Raw genomic sequence first — 18,922 nt, forward strand, 5'->3', positions numbered from 1 at the left:
GTCAGAAAATATAGCTGATATCTTCGTTAATTAGATTTAGAAAAAAAAATTTTGTTATTTTGCCTATTTTTTGAAATATGATTTTTTTAACATGCTACTGTTTACAACTATCGATACAAAATGTTTTATGTTATAAATTAATAAAAGCGGCCAAGTGCGAGTCGGACTCGCCCATGAAGGGTTCCGTAACAGCAAGTAACACAATAAAATTGCGGTTTATGACGTATTAAAAAAAAACTACTTACCAAATCTTGTTCAAACCAATTTTCGGTGGAAGTTTGAATGGTAATGTACATCATATATTTTTCTTAGTTTTATCATACTCTTATTTTAGATGTTACAGGGGGGGGGACACACATTTTACAACTTTGGAAGTGTCTCTCGCGCAAACTATTCAGTTTAGAAGAAAATGATATTAGAAACCTCAATATCATTTTTGAAGACCTATCCATACATACCCCACACGTATGGATTTGATGAAAAAAAAATTTTTGATTTTCAGTTCTATGTATGGGGAACCCTAAAAATGTATTGTTTATTTTCTATTTTTGTATGAAAATCTTAATGCGGTTCACAGAATACATCTACATACCAAGTTTCAACAGTATAGTGCTTATAGTTTCGGAACAAAGTGGCTGTGACATACGGACGGACAGACAGACAGACAGACAGACAGACAGACAGACAGACAGACAGACATGACGAATCTATAAGGGTTCCGTTTTTTGCCATTTGGCTACGGAACCCTAAAAAATGGGACGGTAATTGGTCATACGGATATTATTTACGTTTTTTATGTTCAAATATTTTTTTTGACATGGCAATAATTTCATTTGTAAATTTAACGAGGGTAGAAATTCGACAATGCACTGTTACCTGACAAGGATTGTGAATCACTTGCGAATGTTTCTTAATTTAGCCGTGTAGAAAATAACCGACGCCTCCTGACTTGTTAACAAACTTTATTTGCATGTTACATGGCTAAATTACGAACATAAGTAAACGGACCAATAATCCTTATCGAAGTTCTATAGGAAATCGTATTTATCTAGGAGATAATGAAGTGGTGCAAACTCTTTGTAGTAAGTGCTTGTGTTATTAATAGTTGACTGTTCAAATTCATGGGATCAAGTTCTTTTTCGTCTCAAAATCAGATGTCGAAGAAGCTGAGGTATATCTATCAGAGCGATTTAAAAATATAAGGACCATAAAAAATACACGTTCTTATCATAGCTTCGTTCCCATTTCTCAAAATGAATTAAAAGTGCGACGTTATTCAACTTCAGAAAATTTTGAAGTAGCAAAGGTTTGCAAATGATTTTTTTTTATTGTATAAATATATAAAGTAAATTTCAATCGTCTGGATTTTATTTATATTTTTCCATCGAATTCATTCATATTTATAAGTTTAAGGTCATATGTATTTTAATCTGCATAAATACAACAAGAGCGAAAATGTATGAGACGAGCAGTTTAAAAAATCATATTTCAAAAAATAGGCAAAATAACAAAACTTTTTTTTCTAAATCTAATTAACGAAGATATCAGCTATATTTGCTGACTAAAATCAAATTTTTATTTTATCTTCCACGTGGATTTTTTTAGAGTCAAACACGAGCATTTTTCGAATTTCTCAATTTTCACTTATATTTTTCTATTAGAAGTAATTGATCTAACACAATTATATTAATTTTACAAGATGAACACGGCAAGTACTTTATATTTCAGAAAAAAGTAATATTTGATATGCACCAGGGTTGGCACAAGAACCAATTTAAAATTGCAATAATTGACCAATTAGGTGTACACTTCGGGTGGTCACCATTTTTTTGTAGTTAATTCAGATAAATTTTGTCATACAGTATAATATCCACATTTCTTACCTAATCAAAAAAAGTAATAATTATTTCGTTACCTTTTATAGAAAAAAAGTTAGGTCTGATTTTGTACAAGCAGGAATTTAACCCCACTGTTAACTTCGAATGGGCAAAACTTGGAAATTAAAAGATAAAAAAAAAACTGGTGGTGGTTCAGCACTTCTGCCACCATGAAGTATATCCTCAATTTTTTTTATTCAAATCAAAAATCGTACGGCACACTCGATTTGTTGAAATCACCTGGAATGACCCAAATGTCAAAATAACGGATAAGGATATATATACGAATATTTAGGTATGTTAGACTTGACAAGTATTTATGAATATCGACGTAGGTCTACAGAAGAACAAAAAAAAAAATTCAACGTTCCAAACGTTAAGATGAGTATTTTGTCCAAAGCAATATTGACAAAAGACAGTCGGTTATCATTCATTTCTTCTTGAGATCGAATGATGTTTTAATTTAATAACGTAGGTTTTTTTCATTAGTCTCCAAATTCAAATTTACGCGTTAAAAATAATGTTTGCTCTCCAGTCAATACGGACTCAAGGTGCGCTCTTAATCTCTCAATGTCAGTTTTAATTTGCTGCCGGCATCGAATTACCTTCCAAGAGTTTTATTTACGAAGCCTGTTCCGTAGGCGAAGGAAACGCGTTTCGACAGCCAGAAAAAAGTTAATCTCACAAAATATTTGAAAAATCGACCGCGATAGTCTTGACGGATGAACTATGTCAACGAAATGGCGCGCAATTCAAAAATGGAACGCCCCGTTCTAAATTTGAAACGTTATGGGGAACGTATAAAAGTCTCGCGGAGCGTAAATTCGTCAAACCACAGGTAGATCGCAAACAAAACCCGTACAGAATCCAAACAGAATCCAATCGAAAACTAAATAATTCAATTCAGTATAATTCGGAACGAACTCAAACTCGGATTGACAAATTCAAATAGGACGGAGAATTGTGAAAGTTGCCTATTGGCAATAGACAGGTATCAGGGGTACCTAATCATTATTAGATATTGAATTTTCCTAACTTTGGACTCATCCGGTTTCTAATTTACTAATGAATCCAAGTGCTGTTGCCATTAGCTCCCCCCTTTTGGGGTGGGAAGGGGTAAGGGTAAGAACTCGCGCGAATTTTCGTCTTTTATACATGTAGAGCGATAATCCGATTGGTGATTCGGGCGTTCTACATTTGAATATTCGTGTGTTTTCGTTAATTCTCGCGTGCGGTTTGATTGTAGTGACGTTCCATTTTCGAAATTGGTTTCGAACGAATCCTTTTAAATAACGGTTTTCGATGTGGCCTAGTTATTTGCATGTAAAGTGACGCGTTCGGAAACTTGGTCTCGAATTAGTTTTCGCAAAGTTGGCACTATAAAGTGTGGAGGGGACAGGAAAAGGTAGGGAAAGTTGGTGAATCGGGCCCCATATGTCGTAGTGCATTAATAAGCAAATATTGAGTTAGGAACTGGGAGCCAATAAAAGCGTTAGCACCTGCAGTGCTTAACCGAGAGTTACAGGATATTAACAGTGGATTATTTGTCAGTGAGGGTGCGTTCGAAAACTCATAATTGTTATTATTTTGATGATGTTGATTTTGAACTGACTTTAAAGCTACTGTGTATGATTGATACAAATGATAAAATGTTGCTACTTAGTATTTTTAATATCTACTTTTATGATCACTTATGAATGATTGCCTTCCTAATTAGATTAATTTCTAAATTTGTATTTTAAATTCTAAAGTGTAATCCTCTGTTCGTTTTATAAAATTAAAAGGGTGTTCAACCAAGTATGATTAAGCAAGCACTTAGTTCGATTGTGAAAATTGTGTATGGGTGACATTGAGGGGAAAAAGGCTCGTACGCTTTAGAAACAGATTATTTTGGTTTAGTTACTTAGAATTAATTGACATATTGATACACTATTAGCAATATAAGTAGTTATTATTTGCAGTATTGCTAATTTAGGTATTTAATTTTGGAAGGTTTATAATAACGCATCGCAAAAAAGTATACTATCTGTCTTGTTGCTCTACATATACGACATGAGAGCAAAAGATCCAAACTACAACTAAAACTGCAGAGCAATTTCAACTCTATAGAACTTTCATTACGGTTCAAATTGCAGTAACGTGTACTTGTTAGTTATTTTGTTTATATTGGCGCGGCCCCCAGTCAAAGTTCAGACACTAGCGCCGATCGAACTTGAGCTCGTTACGAACTTTCCGAATTCAAATTCGAATTTGGAATCACAACGCTTTGTTCGATCGCGTTCGAATGTTTGACGCGAGTTTAACGGTGTAACGTTTGTTTTCGTGTCTTGTTACTCATTTGTTGTGTTTTTATTAGGTTTTAAATTAATAAAGCGTACCTATCTGGCTTTAAAATCACTGCCGAATGTTTTCTAATTACGTAAAAGGGCGCTGACATGATACAATGATGGTAATTTTCGGAATATGCCGACCATTTGTAAGTCAATTTGAACTACCCGAATATCTTAGGTATAGACTGTAATAATGACGTCATTTATTTAGATATACTCGTAAGGACAGGTCGTCATATTGCGAAATTATCATAAATCGAATAAAACTTTTTAAAAAACTTATAAAACTTTAAATATAATAAAACTTTTTGGTTGATGCTAATCGAACGAGCGAGCGAAGCGAAGCGAAGTTCTTACATTCGACTTGGATCACGCGGCTGGCTAGCGGCACGTCCCGGCATTTCGATGGTTTTAAGCTGAACTGTCCGAAGATAGTTTGATACTCAAGAACTTAAGTAAATTTGTTCAAATTTAAATGAAATTGGGTAAACGTGTAGTTGAGAGCATTATATTTTAGTCATTAAATTTTGAGCAGGCTCGAACAAGAGGTTATTGAGCTACAAGAGCTTAAAATGCTAAAAAGCCATTTGTGAGGGGTCTAGCTATTCTGGTCATTTTTATTAAAAGAAAATATGGTCGAGTTTGGTATCAAATGAAAGTGCTCGGTTTGTTACACATTTATAATATTGTCTTTTTAATTTTAGATTTTTTTCAAAAATGATGACTATTTTGGAATCTAAGATGGCGGCCATGCACTATGTCACAAAAATCGTCATGGATGTCGTTTTATAGGCTTTAGGGGGCGCAGATTTCGAAAATGATAACCATTTTGGGTTCCAAAATGGCGACCATGCACTATGTCATAAAAGTCGTCATGGATGTCGTTTTATAGGTTTTGGGGGACGCAGATTTCGAAAATGATGATTATTTTGAAATCCAACATGGCGGCCATGCACTATGTCATAAAAGTCGTCATGGGTGTCGTTTTATAGGTTTTAGGGGGCACAGATTTCGAAAATGATGACCATTTTGGATTGCAAAATGGCGGCCATACACGATGTCATAAAAGTCGTCATGGGTATCGCTTTATAGGTTTTAGGGGGCACAGATTTCGAAAATGATGACCATTTTGGATTCCAAAATGGCGGCCATGCACTATGTCATAAAAGTCGTCATGGATGTCGTTTTATAGGTTTTGGGGGGCACAGATTTCGAAAATAATGATTATTTTTGGAATCCAAGATGGCGGCCATGCACTATGTCATAAAAGTCGTCATGGATATCGTTTTATAGGTTTTAGGGGGCGCAGATTTCGAAAATGATGATCATTTTGGAATCCAAAATGGCGGTCATGCAATATGTCATAAAAGTCGTCATGGACGTCGTTTTATTGGTCATGATCATCATTTTCGAAATCTGTACACCTGTTTCAAATAAGGTATAGGTAGATGCATCCTAGTTAGTCAACAACATCTATATCTACTATCGAATTGTACTTTTGATAGTAGTAGTATGAAATATAATCTGAAAGGAGTCAAGTAATATATTCCTGTAATGAGGAATCTACATTGATTCCAATTACTAGTAATTGTAGTATTCGAAAATTGATTCCTGATTCCTCAAATGGCTATCCATGCATTTAATTCGGTATTGTTAGATTACAATGTAATCTGAGAATCGGTAATCCGATTACAAAGTAATTTCAAGTAATCGTGGAATCAGGAATCAATTACAAAATGCCCATCTCGGACTAAGTAGCACTGCATTCAATTGATCTTTTTGGCGAACCGCGAGTTCACAGTTCGGGGCGAACTACTAGTTAATTAGGTTCGTTGGTTGATGAAGCTGAAGTTAGTATTAACATAACTAAGAGTCAACTATAAGCAGTGGTGGCCGAGTGGATATGACGTCTGACTTTCAATCCGGAGGTCGCGGGTTCAAATCCTGGCTCGTACCAATGAGTTTTTCAGAACTTATGTACGAAATATCATTTAATATTTACCACTAGCTTTTTGGTGAAGGAAAACATCGTGAGGAAACCTGCATACATCTGCGAAGAAATTCAAAGGTGTTTGTGAAGTCCCCAATCCGCATTGGGCTAGCGTGGGGACTATAGCCCAAGCCCTCTCGCGCATGAGAGGAGGGCTCAGCAGTGGGACGTATATAGGCTGAAATGATGATGATGATGATGAAGAGTCAACTATACCCACTAGCGTAAAACTGCAAAATTAAAACATTACATGGACAAAAAACTCTTTATGTCGCCCCATGGGCCCCCGTTCTTAAGCTTGCCTACTTTCAAATTTCATGCTTTTATAAATGTGAAAGGGTTCAAATATTTGCGTCCATGTTCGCTAGTACCATAGACAAAACTGCAAATTCATATAAAAAAAATAAAAATGAAAAAATAATAACGATATGCCATTATAAGCGCAAGTATCTTATACAGGGTGTCCCAAAATACTGGCCCTAAGTGAATCGAGAATTACTCACGACTCAAAGTACTTTACATCTTACTCTAGTTCCATCTAACTGTAACTGTAACTTTAAACAATGGCTGAGAACAGATAGCCATCTTAATGTGCCGGTTAAATATTGTCTAAACGAAGCTTAACTCGTAATAATAGGTTTTATTAACTAAAAGGAAATGCTAATTTTTATTTTGGAGCAAATCGTCCCAGTTTTGCCTTTATATGACTGTTCTCTTCTTCTTCTTCCTCGCGTTATCCCGGCATTTTGCCATGGCTAATGGGAGCCTGGGGTCCGCTTGACAACTAATCCCATGATTTGACGTAGGCACTAGTTTTTACGAAAGCGACTGCCATCTGACCTTCCAACCCAGAGGGGAAACTAGGGCTTATTGGGATTAGTCCGGTTTCCTCACGATGTTTTCCTTCACCGAAAAGCGACTGGCAAATATCAAATGATATTTCGTACATAAGTTCCGAAAAACTCATTGATATTTTTACATTGGTGCCTTTATATGACTGTTATTCGACTTAAATCCTTTTTAATTCTACTGATAGATAATGCACAACTTTAACGATTTTTGAAAAATAATTATATTTAACTTGCGACAGTAGTGACTGTGAGTTGTAGATCTCACGAACCCCCATGGCTCTGACATTTTGAAAATTTCCGAAAACTTCATCGACATAAAATGTACGTAATTCTTAATCCGCTCGCAAAATTTCACGAGAACCGCTTGAGAAATCTGACCTGAAGTGGAAAACATTCGAACATACCTAGGAAATAATGTTTGTCCAAGCTGAAACGGAGACTTTTACTAAAGCCGACCATTGACTAACAGGCCGCCGGACGATATCGGCCTGTCAGTTAGAACAAAAATTTGACAGTTCCGAACAACTGACCGGTCGACATCGCCCGGCGGACTGTTAGTCAGTGGTCGGCTCGCGCGGTCGAAGTCAGGCGAAGTCGCAGGTGGAGGCTAGTGAGTTCAAATCGTGATTATATCTTCACACCTTTATTCTAGTTTCCCATGGTCATAAATTAGAGAAAATACATTAGAATATTGTTAAAACAAACCAACATTTGTGGTTCACAATTGTGATGCTTAAGTATTAGTCATATAACAGTTGTTTAAATATTTGGTTTCATTGCTGCTGTCTCACAGACAATAATAAAAAAAATACCGTTAAAAGTGGTACTTTATTAAAGGCAAATGTTAGTATTAGAATAAATTTAAAAGTGGAAAAATTACTGTCTTGGGTGAGACTTGAACTCACGGCCTCTGGATCGATACTCCAGCGCTCTGCCATCTGAGCAACTTCCACTTTTAAATTTATTCTAAGCTTAATAGCATCGTTCGCAGACGTTTCTGCTTGTTAAAAATTAAAATGTTAGTATTGTTTCTCATTAAAGAGTACTTGAGCTCATACAAGCTTCAATAAATTAATTATCTAAATTGTAAAAAATATATCTATAAAATGGTGATCACTGATCAATATACGTTTTATTAACGTCGTATTACCTGTCTGTCAATTGGAACGAAAGGTGTAAATTGAGGCTAACACCATTCGAGTCTAAATGTCAGGACAACACCTTTTCAAATGTCTTATCACTGTCATTCTTCCTTAACTAGTACTTATCACAAGTATGGTGTGTTTGTTTAGTAAATTATGAATTAAAATCATTAAAAAAATACCTCTACGTACGTACTTACATATTTTATTTACATAAAAATAAAATATACTTTTTTAATTGTAAAAGAAACTTACAGTGAAGTCAGTTTTGACTCCGACAGTCGGACATATGACAGATGATTGTTCTGACTTTTCGTAAAAAAAGTTTAATTCCCTTTCGTACCTCGAAAAGAGCCACTTCTTGCAGAACCCCTCTTAAACATAGAAAATAGCTGTATAAAGGTACCACAAGTCATATAAACGTATAGCTTCAGAGATAAAAGCATCGGTAGTTGCCAATATTCCTTAAGTGCTGAGTAATCTCATTCCCGACGTCGCTACATAAATGTGTGAAGACTGTAAAGCTATTACAAAGTAGCTTCTGTTAACAAAACTTTAAGTTGCGACCTAGTTGAGGAAAATTCTGCTAAGTGTAATTAATAAATAGCTAGAAACATTACCGTCTACGTGATATTAAAGTAATCGATAAGAACTGTAAAAAGAGTCATATAAAAATAAATTTCGTGATAATTCATTTTTTACAGGTTTTAAACTTAGAGTAGAAATGCCTAAAAATGTTAAGCTAGATTTTTGGCCCCAGTGTCATTTTACCATCGGGTTAGATTGGATCTAAAATTAAAAAAATTGTTGTTTTTAATTTAGGACAACCTTAGCGTTATTCTTGGACAGTGTGTATCAGCCCTACTGTTCTTTTTGTAATTGCAATCTTATAATTAGAACAACACTGACATATGACTCCTATCCGATAGCCATCGAGGCAGATGCGTCAAATGATGCGCACCGCGACTGATTGAACGTATGACTCCGTTCATTCGCGAGTGAGTGAATGGACGTTTCATTCATTCGCTGTCAGCTGTCATTCTAATCGCATACCTAATTTGAGTGATGTTTAGAAGAACCAGTGTAAGAGCCATCTTTGTTTGCGTACAGTTGTATATAGATGTCCAGTTCACGATGTTTTGGTTGATGGTTAGGTCAAATGACACACGTGCTTATGCATCAAATGGAAAGCGGTCAGACATTTTGGAACGTTGCCATCTTTGTTGTTCGAATTTCGAACGTTGAGAAGTGATCGAGTTTCGATGAGTGGTTATTTAGTTTCGTTTTCGTTGCGTTTTGTTTTTCCACGTGGATCTTTTTCGACTGAAATGTTGTTTTTGTGATGTTATTATTAAACTTGTTAAATATAAATAGAGATGTGAAGATATTTGTTATTGCTAAATTCTTGTAAAGATTACAACCGGTATATAAGAGCCTATATTAAATATCAAAATAATAATTTCAGTTAAATTGATGTATTTATAATTATTAGTGCGTCTCTTTTGTAAGAAATGCGTTTCCAATCCTATTCCAGAACGCCAATCATTATGCAAGAATTAACCCTCATATGCACTCGTTTTCTTTACAAGTAAAAATTGACCTAGTTTTCTTTATATAAGTACGTTAAGACACCTTTTCAAAGATCATAAAAAAGCAATAGCGTTTCCACTTACCAAATACCTCCATTACGCATTATAGCAACCCGATAACGTAATTACGTTCGAATTTAGAAAATCAGAAGAGTAGGGGCGATACCTGGCGAAATAATTAAAAGGCGAACTGTAAACCGAACTTAATTCCGATGCCTATTTGTAGCTCATCGAGTTTTGCCGAAGTTCGCCCGAAGTTTTACGGACTTTTACGAAGTTCCCAACTTGTCCCCCGCTTTGGAAATATTTGCCCCGACTTTTAGTTCGTCCTGTTAATTTATAATTACTGTTAATTGGTTATTATCTATACTTGTGTTTTTAGTTTAGTCTCGAGGAGGCTGCATATTTCAATTCATTATCAGTTTAGTATCTTGAGTCAATATTTTCGAGGTTTTCACGTGATAGTAACTTCGTTGTATACGATTCTTTCAGATTTTAAGATTATTATTGGCATGATAAGAGCTTGACATACTAAACAGTGTAAACTTTAAAACAATATAAGATTATGGACGTCATATCTAGAAGACTGATGACAATTTAAGTTTAATTTATGACCATACGTTCTTTATTTATATTAAAATTGAATGCTAGTGTGATGTTTTTAAATAGCATGTGTAAAATACATTTAATTTAATACTAATCAAACCGAATAATCCTTTGTTCTCTACAGAAAAGACTAATTAGCTACCTTACTACGGAACACTTAGATCAAAGGCCTCACTTAAATCTATAAGACGTATGTCTCTCAATTTATCTATTCACTTACCACCTTTTCTAAATTAGTAAAAAGATCATGTCATCGGTTCTCACCTCATTTAGCCAACAGTAATTGGTATCGAATGGGAAAATACCAGTCTATATTGAACTTTCAATTTGAGCACTACTCATACTAATATCAACAGTGAGTAACCAATAATATACTTTATTTCGTTGCATTAAAGTTCACGGATAGTCAGTTGATAAAATTGACAATAGTTGAGCATGGTCAATGCGTTCTGGCTAGCGTTTAAAATGAGCGCTTATACGACCAGTTTCTGAAGGACTGGTCGTATAAGAGTTTTATAAGAGGTGAGGTGTCCGTTTAAAATGGTTTTGCTGATAGAACACTGAATCTGATTGGGATTAATCTTATTGGTTTGCTATTATGGTTTGATTAAGTGTTGTTTCAGCCTCAGCTATTGAAGAATGTTACGGTTGTTCTATTAATGCAGCAACAATGTAATAATATCATATAACTTACCATAACTTGATTAATTAGTCATAATAACTGCAGTTGCTGTTTGCTACTCGTATGTAAAGATATATATTGTTAGGTAGTCATTGAATTATTGATTGTGTAAGTTGATCCAAATTAAGTAATTAGTTTTACTATTTAATACATAATGTTGCCAACATATTATTGCATGTGCCCATGTAGCATTGTGCGTGCTATTTAACTTAATGTTAAATATTAGCATGTCGCCAGGCTGAAGTGGGACTGGGCGGGTCACGTATGCCGCATGCATCCGGATAGGTGGGCTAGTATAGCCACCAAGTGGATGCCGCAAAAGAAGCGCGGACGTGGCAGGCCCAGACGGAGATGGCGGGATGACTTGGACGCCTTTATCAGTGGCTGGCAGGAGAAGGCACTACAACGGGAGTCATGGAAATCAGGGGGAGAGGCCTTTGCCCAGCAGTGGGACACCACAACAGGCTAACTAAAAAAAAAAAAAAAAATTAGCATGTTGCTATATGTGAGATCCTAGATCCTATAATTGGCTCTGTGTCACTATTGATGTTGTTATTAGTATAGTTATAGCTGTTGGTTCTCCATGTAAATAAAATAAATAAATAGAACTATAATGACATTAAAATGTATATAGAAATCACCATAAACAAAGTAATTGCTGAGGTCGCCGTCATCGAAATTGATGAGGAGGGCTATATACATTTACTTATGTATAAATGAGTACAATTTACCAATTTACAGCCAACTGGTTCTGTCAGTCGATCTTCGAAAGTTATCGGAAGTTAGGAATCGAAGTATTTATCGAAACTCCTTAATCCGTTTCATCAAGTCGGCCCTTTTAATCGCATCCCCTGTTTGAGCTTTTGATGTCATTATATTGATCTAGTTAACGTTTCAATTGTTTTTCAAGTATTAGGAAAGTTTCGATTGGATTAGTTTATAAATCGATTTAGCCGAAAATTTGATGCCGATCGTCTTTTTGTGAGGTTTTCGTGTGAATTTCAAATTAGAAATCATTTGAAATTTCCATTGCCTACTAATACTTATAGGTACGTACGTACATGTTTACATTTTTTGTTTGAAAAATAGCTTAAAATGCACATGAAACTTATAAATATAGAGAAACAAGTAAATTGTAGCAAAAGCTTTAAGTCAAGAAAATGAAAAATAGACTATCTAAATCTAATTCAAGATTTAGATAGTCTATTTTTTAAGGCGTATTTATTCCAATAGTCCTGCTAGTCTTTTAACCGTTTAAATTAAGCATTACTCAATTAACAACGTTCCTTTTTCAAATAATTAAGAGACTGTGGACAATACTTTTACGTAAAAGGCCACGACCCGTCTAAACCAATTTGGGATCGAAGGGTAAAGTTTTTACCCTTTTTAATCACGTGACCAAACGCCCTAATTCGCTGTCTTTGTTAATTACGTCTTAGGGAGCCGTAGGGGGACATACATGCACATACACGTCAAATAGGAGAGTATGAAAAGTGTGGATGAGGCTTACAAAAATACGTCAGTATCACTCACAGAATTTGGCAACTTTTTTGATCATGCCATTCACGTATGAATAAAAATTAATTTTACTTGATTAAACGTGTTATCTTTTAATATTTTGTATAGTTATTATTGATAAGTAATACAAAGTGTACCTACAAAAAATACGTGGGTGTAACTGATTAGTCTAAAATTGTATTTCCGTCTGATATTAATTTCAAAGTAAATATGTATTAACGGTGTAATCTCAGCGACTTTAAATGAGTTAGAAAAAATATAAGAGTAAAATGGGAAAATTCATCGCCGATATCTCGATTTAAGTTCACTTAAAGTAGCCCCCAAAAAAACCTTCAAAGGGATTCTAACCAGATTTTACCGGATCCGATACCTTATACTAAAGCTTTTACAGCAAACGCGATCAACGTTAATTAATATCACATTCTAATATCTCCTTTAGCCTTTGTGAGCATTTTTAAAAATCACAAAATGTCATATAAAACCTAAACAACATACGTATTTAAGTCCTTTTAAAACGCCTCAGCTAAGTCTGAATATCTCAAATCAAAAACGTCTTATAAGCGTCTGTGCCCATGCGCTCTTAGTGCGTTTCGTGTCGTGTATTTCCCAAGTCCGTACATAAAAACCCCTTTAACTTATGATGAATTAGCGATCTACGTTTTATGTCTCCCGTTATCTCCCCTCGCCCCCCCTTACCCTTTAACGCCCGGTGGGAGAGTGCGTCAATATGAGGGAATTAATATGAGCGAAAAAAGTTTCGAGTTCTGAATTAAATAGAATTGTTTTTGTGTTTTAATTAGGTATTTAATGTTTGGATTGGGATAAAGAGGAGTTCAATATGACGCATCTTTATATTATATTTCAAATTTAGAATGTATATTTTTGTTAATTGTTAAATTAGGTCATACGGGCTAATTAACAGTTTTGTTATATCCTTAGGTAGCAGTGGCGGCGCGTCAAACATATCCATAGGCAAGCCGGAATTAATTTGGCTTACATATTTCCTTTATGTTCAAAAACAGGCAAGCCGGTGGGAATCGCCTTTTATGGACGCGCCGCCGCCACTGTTAGGTAGTTAAAATTGTGAGCTAATTGTGAGCCAAAAAGAAGAGATTATGATGAAAAAATCAAAACTGGAATTGAATAAAATTGATAAATACGAACCATGTTATGTATAACTAATTATTCCATGTCATGTAATATTGTCTAATTAAAAAGTATCTAATGCATAAAATAACCCTTAAAATGAATATTAATAACGCCTTGAATAGTAAACAAAAAACCGAAAACAATGCCTCAATAGGCACCCTTAAACCGTCACGCAAAATGCCTCAGTCATGTATCGGCTAAACCCAAAAACTTGGGGTCTGATAAGGGATGTTTTGATACCCCCCATCATTCACTTATCCGTATACTTGTGGAGGGGGGTCTATAGAAAAACATTGATGTAAAAAGCGGGCGTGACCGCTGAGAAGGGTAGGATAACGACGTTATGTTGATCAATTTTAATGTGTAGTCACTGGCCGGTTTTAATTGTGAGTTTTATTTTGGAACGCGTCTTTAGTGGCCAGTATTATTTTTGAAAATCGAACTCGATTCAATTTGTGGTGAAGCTCGTAGTAACTATACTTTTTTTATTGGAACGCGTCTTTAGCGAAAATGGCCAGTATTCTTTTTGAAAATCGAACTCGATTCAAGTTGCGGTGTTACCCGGTAGTAATTATGAAATTATTTATTGGAACGCGTCTAAAAAACTTGCCAGTATTATTTCTAAATATCGAACTTGCATCATTTTGTCGTTCAGAATCGTTTTTTCGTGTTTAACGTGTGTCGTGTTGCAGCAATAAACCAGCTTAATATAATGTAAAAATTAGCTAACTTAATTTTATCTTTCCTTTTGATTTTGTCAATGTACATTTTCGATACACAAGTTTCAAAAGGCTTTTCCCTATTTCCCATTTGTAAATGTCTCCGTAGGTAATGAATACGGCAAACATGTATCGTTAAAAGTTGGTGAAGAATCGCGCCCGCATCGCATCGGGTCAAAGAAGCTGTTAATTCGGGTGGGTAATTAGTGGGGACGTGGGGAGCGACGGGTCTTCGTTTTCCTTTTGAGGCTTTTGTTTTTTTTTTTGGGATTGGTCACAGTTGCAAATTTTATTGATTTAACTATTTATTAATCTTTTTTTTTAAATTAGTTTCAGTATTTTTGACTCGTGTATTTATTTTTATATGTATGTTTGAAATAAATGGTTACTTTTTTAATTAGTTTTGGGAAAGAAAGTACCTACATAATGAAAATGAGAACTTATTTAAATGTTATAAAAGAGAGATTGGTGCTTTTATGGTTTTTTTTGGTATTGTGTTGTTTGCGTCTAGTTGAATTTATTTTTGTACCTACGTATTTTACTGCTATTCGCGTTCTATAATATAGGTACATTTAATATAAGTGTAATAAATATTCTGTGTCATTTCTAATATAAGGTATAATTTATTTAATTTTTATATATTTTTCATACTTTTTGACCTGAAAAAAATAAATCTACCGGCGCCTAAAATATAAATTTTATAAAATAATTATTAAACTTTGTAAGTTATTCCGCGCGATTGACAATTATAAAGTTAACTTAATTTATCCACTAAACTTTGTTTTAGTCAAGTCAATGTCCCCACAACATTGTATAAAAAGTGTTTAAGTTTAAACTCTTTATAAGATGATTCACATCGGGTCACAGAAGCTGTTAATTTTGGTTCGTAATTAGGATGTGGGGAGCGGCTGACGACGCGACGAGAGCTTTAACATTTTCCGTTCCAATAAAAAAAAACTTTTTGTAAAAAACCTATTTTGTAAAAAAACTATTTTGAAAAAAAAACTATTATGTAAAAAACACTATTTTGTAAAAAAAGGAATAATGTCAGTAAAACTTACACAAAAAGAAAATAAAAACACGTAGCACCGTAGCACTTTGTAGCGACGCTACGATACGGCACAATACAGACTCACCTCCATGTAATAATTCCTTATTTTCATAATATCAGCGTAAAACACTAATTTCGTTACGAAAACGTCCATTAAAACTACAAAATGTCACTATATCACTAACCTAAGGCTTAATTAAAAGTAAAAACAGTTAAAGCGGCGTTCGAAATTCGAACGCAACTTTTTTTTTAATTCGCGCGCGTGACGTTGACTCGTCAAAAGCGCGCGTCCAACTAACCGGCACAGATAACCAACATCTCGCCTCCTTATCTCTTCATTAACATACAGTGTGATTCTACGCACAGTTCCCATATCCTCTATCCCACTCATTTGCATCCCAAGAAAGCGTATGCAAATATGCATCTGAGAATAGTCGATATTTAAAATCGGCTATCAATTCGTGAAACAGGTTACGTAAATGCGATGCGCCATTGTGTTCCGAATTTAAAGGATTCGATTGAAGAGCGTTGGTTAAAAATAAGGGGAAACGCCTTTGCCATGCTATGCAAAATGAACCTTATCTTTATAAATCTAAGGTGTATTATACAAATTAAGCTAGGGTGAACTTACGCGTTTTACGGTTTTAACTTTTGGCTTTCTTTAAGATAGGATTAGGGTTGCAGGGCAGATGTCAACGGCGTATTGATTTGAGTTCAGAAATAGATTTTTTAAGATCTGTTTAGAAACATGTGCATGCATTAATGTCGCAGTTTGTTATTGTTGCGTTTGTGCTGCAAAGTATGTATGATAAATTATGCTTTGTAAGATTCTTAAAGGATTCTAAAGATTATTATTAAAAACGAAGGTATTAAAGCATTATGCGCTATTCATAAGTTAGTACGAAATTCATACGGTATTCTAGTTTTTGATAAAATTTGGTAGCAGAATTCCTTAAATATTCGAAAATGGAATATTTAATTACGACACAGTCCGATCAATCAACCCTTGCCGTGAGAATGCCTTCAAGAAATAAGGAAACTAATTATTATTCGCATATTAAGTACCGAACCGGTACGAAATAATGTTAATATTTATTAAAAAAACATATTTATAACGTCACCATTACCATATGCAGATTCGGGAATAAATCATAGAACAATTGAAGGGTTCGAAGTTCGAATATCGGATCGCGCAAACTGGTTTATTTTAAATGCGTTCCATTTTTTCTTTTTAATTTATTGGGCTATTTAGGGGTGCGTTCCGATGGATTGATGGTATTTTTGCATAAATTAGGTGACTGGTCGGTGAGAACAGGGTCGGATGTCAGATTTATGTTTCATGGGCGATTGGGTCTTAATGTGCTTTCTATTGCCTCTTGGGACTATATTGTGGCAGCTGTAGTACAGGATGTCAGTATGGAAATTAGAAAGTGTACAGGACTTTACTCGCCTGTGGGATAAAAATGCAACTTGACATTTATCTATAAAGGACGCCGATATTTTTCTTCTGGAAGCTTTTTTTTATTATTTCTTTTTATTCGTTCAGGTTCGTCTAAAATAAAATTTCTATGAAAATATGTATGACGTCATTGACGTTTGCCACACTTTGCTTCTGCCAAGTCAATACAGAGTATTATACACTGGTGTAGTGCATAATCGTATTTTCTCGGAAAGGTTCGTATTGGCATGCTATTTCAATCAACCTCAGTATTTTTGTACTGAGACTTACTAAAATAGCAAGACACGTTCGTACGTTTCCGTGAAAATACGATGGGAAATAATTATACACTACATCTGTAGCGTAGAACTCTGGGAACTTTTTATTAAATGACACAAAATGTACAACATAAAAATATTTCCTTTCACGTTGCGAAATCTTAAACAATCTCTTTCCAAATCACGTTTTCACATAAACATATAATTACCCACAAAACCGGACGCTGGTTAATTGATTACACATCTACAATTACCAGGTCCCTATCACCGAAAACGCGATACGTGGACCGTGGAAAATATCGCTCGAATATAATGGACACGGTAGATAAAACACCGAATTCACCGGACTAACTTTTATACGATTTGGTCACCATGTCTTAAAAAATACAAAGAACTTTCAACCTTAAGCTTAAAAGAATAGAGTTCATTTTTGATTGGCACGCAAGTTAGTCCAGGCGATATAGTTTCGACCGCTAGATTTCAAATCTGATAATGAGTTGTTATAAAAATGCTTTATTCGTAATTTATTAATATTAATTAAATACGCGGCTAAGTGTACCGTGACGGGTTCAACGGACGGTCCCGTTTTGATAGAATGCAGGTGGGGATAATTAAAATTTGGGATTATTGTTAAAATATGAGTTTCGGTGGAGCGCAGAGGTGATACAATCATGGATGCCATTTCTGAATCACATAGCATTACGTGGATTAGGCAATTAATATTGAATTGAAACTACATAGACTATTAGGTAATTAAAAAGGATATGTACTTTTATCAGTTTTTTCTATTCTTTAATGTGACTCGATTTTTGTGTGTGTTTGGTCTTCACACAAAATTGATTTATATTGATTTATGAAAATGTGTGTAGTAAGTTGTTATGATTACTTATGTCTGATACCTTGATTAGTCGAGATAACATCGAGTCACTCGAGTGACATGATATTAGTGATTCATGTAACTATTTCATGTTTTTCCATATTATGAAAATATACTGTTCTCGCCTTTCACCAAATAGTACATACTAAATACACATAATTAAAATTCATTAACTACCTAAACGTGTGATTTCCAAATTCAAAATTATTAATCCATATCGTATCAATTCCAGAACAATTAACTTTCAACTTTAACATGTTAACAATAAAGTTCAAATCAGGTTACATCCGAACCCACATTAACAATTACAATATAACTATACTAAAGATACGTATTCATTGTACAAATTTTTAAAGTCAACGATTCGGTTATCGTGTGAATGAAATGCTTTGATATAGAAACGGCGTATGAGCCATTACCTTTATACGGGGATAAGCTTTTTATGAAGTTACTTAGTTTTTTTCGCTTAGTATTAAAATGGCGTATCTGCCCTTTTATTCTTATGGACATAAGATATTTTGTAAATAAGCTTAATATTTATACCGGTTCATGATAATTGTGCTTTTGATTACCGAATTATAATAAAACAACGTCCGTATGAGTTTTTATTAATTACTGATTGCGTTATTTTTGACGCTTTTATAGGATTCACGTAGCTTTATAAGTACCTACTCAGATTTTTAAACTAGATTAGTAAGTACATAGTTATTCGTATTGTATTTTAATTTTGTGCAACTGTAACTTATAGTTTTGACTTGGAAATATTGAATTTGTATCAATGTGTTAATATTTGATAGAAGTGACACTTTTTAGTGCCATGAGGTA

The 18,922-nt window shown here is 34.5% G+C and overlaps 1 protein-coding gene across 5 annotated transcripts in view; it reads right to left on the reverse strand.

The window, feature by feature from the left end:
• LOC134674336 (homeobox protein cut) overlaps window positions 1-18,922 on the reverse strand; it is a 185,333-nt gene that overhangs the window by 102,739 nt on the left and 63,672 nt on the right. Inside the window, exon 1 of one of the 5 annotated variants that reach the window (XM_063532378.1) lies at window positions 15,590-15,702. The exons of the other annotated variants lie outside the window; for them this stretch is intronic. Coding sequence (XP_063388448.1) covers window positions 15,590-15,658 — 69 coding nt within the window. The 5' untranslated portion in view covers window positions 15,659-15,702. Of the gene's footprint in view, window positions 1-15,589; window positions 15,703-18,922 lie in introns of those variants that run through there. 5 annotated transcript variants of the gene reach the window in all.

This window comes from Cydia fagiglandana, chromosome 20, assembly GCF_963556715.1.
Source record: "Cydia fagiglandana chromosome 20, ilCydFagi1.1, whole genome shotgun sequence".
NCBI classification, from domain to species: Eukaryota; Metazoa; Arthropoda; class Insecta; order Lepidoptera; family Tortricidae; genus Cydia; species Cydia fagiglandana.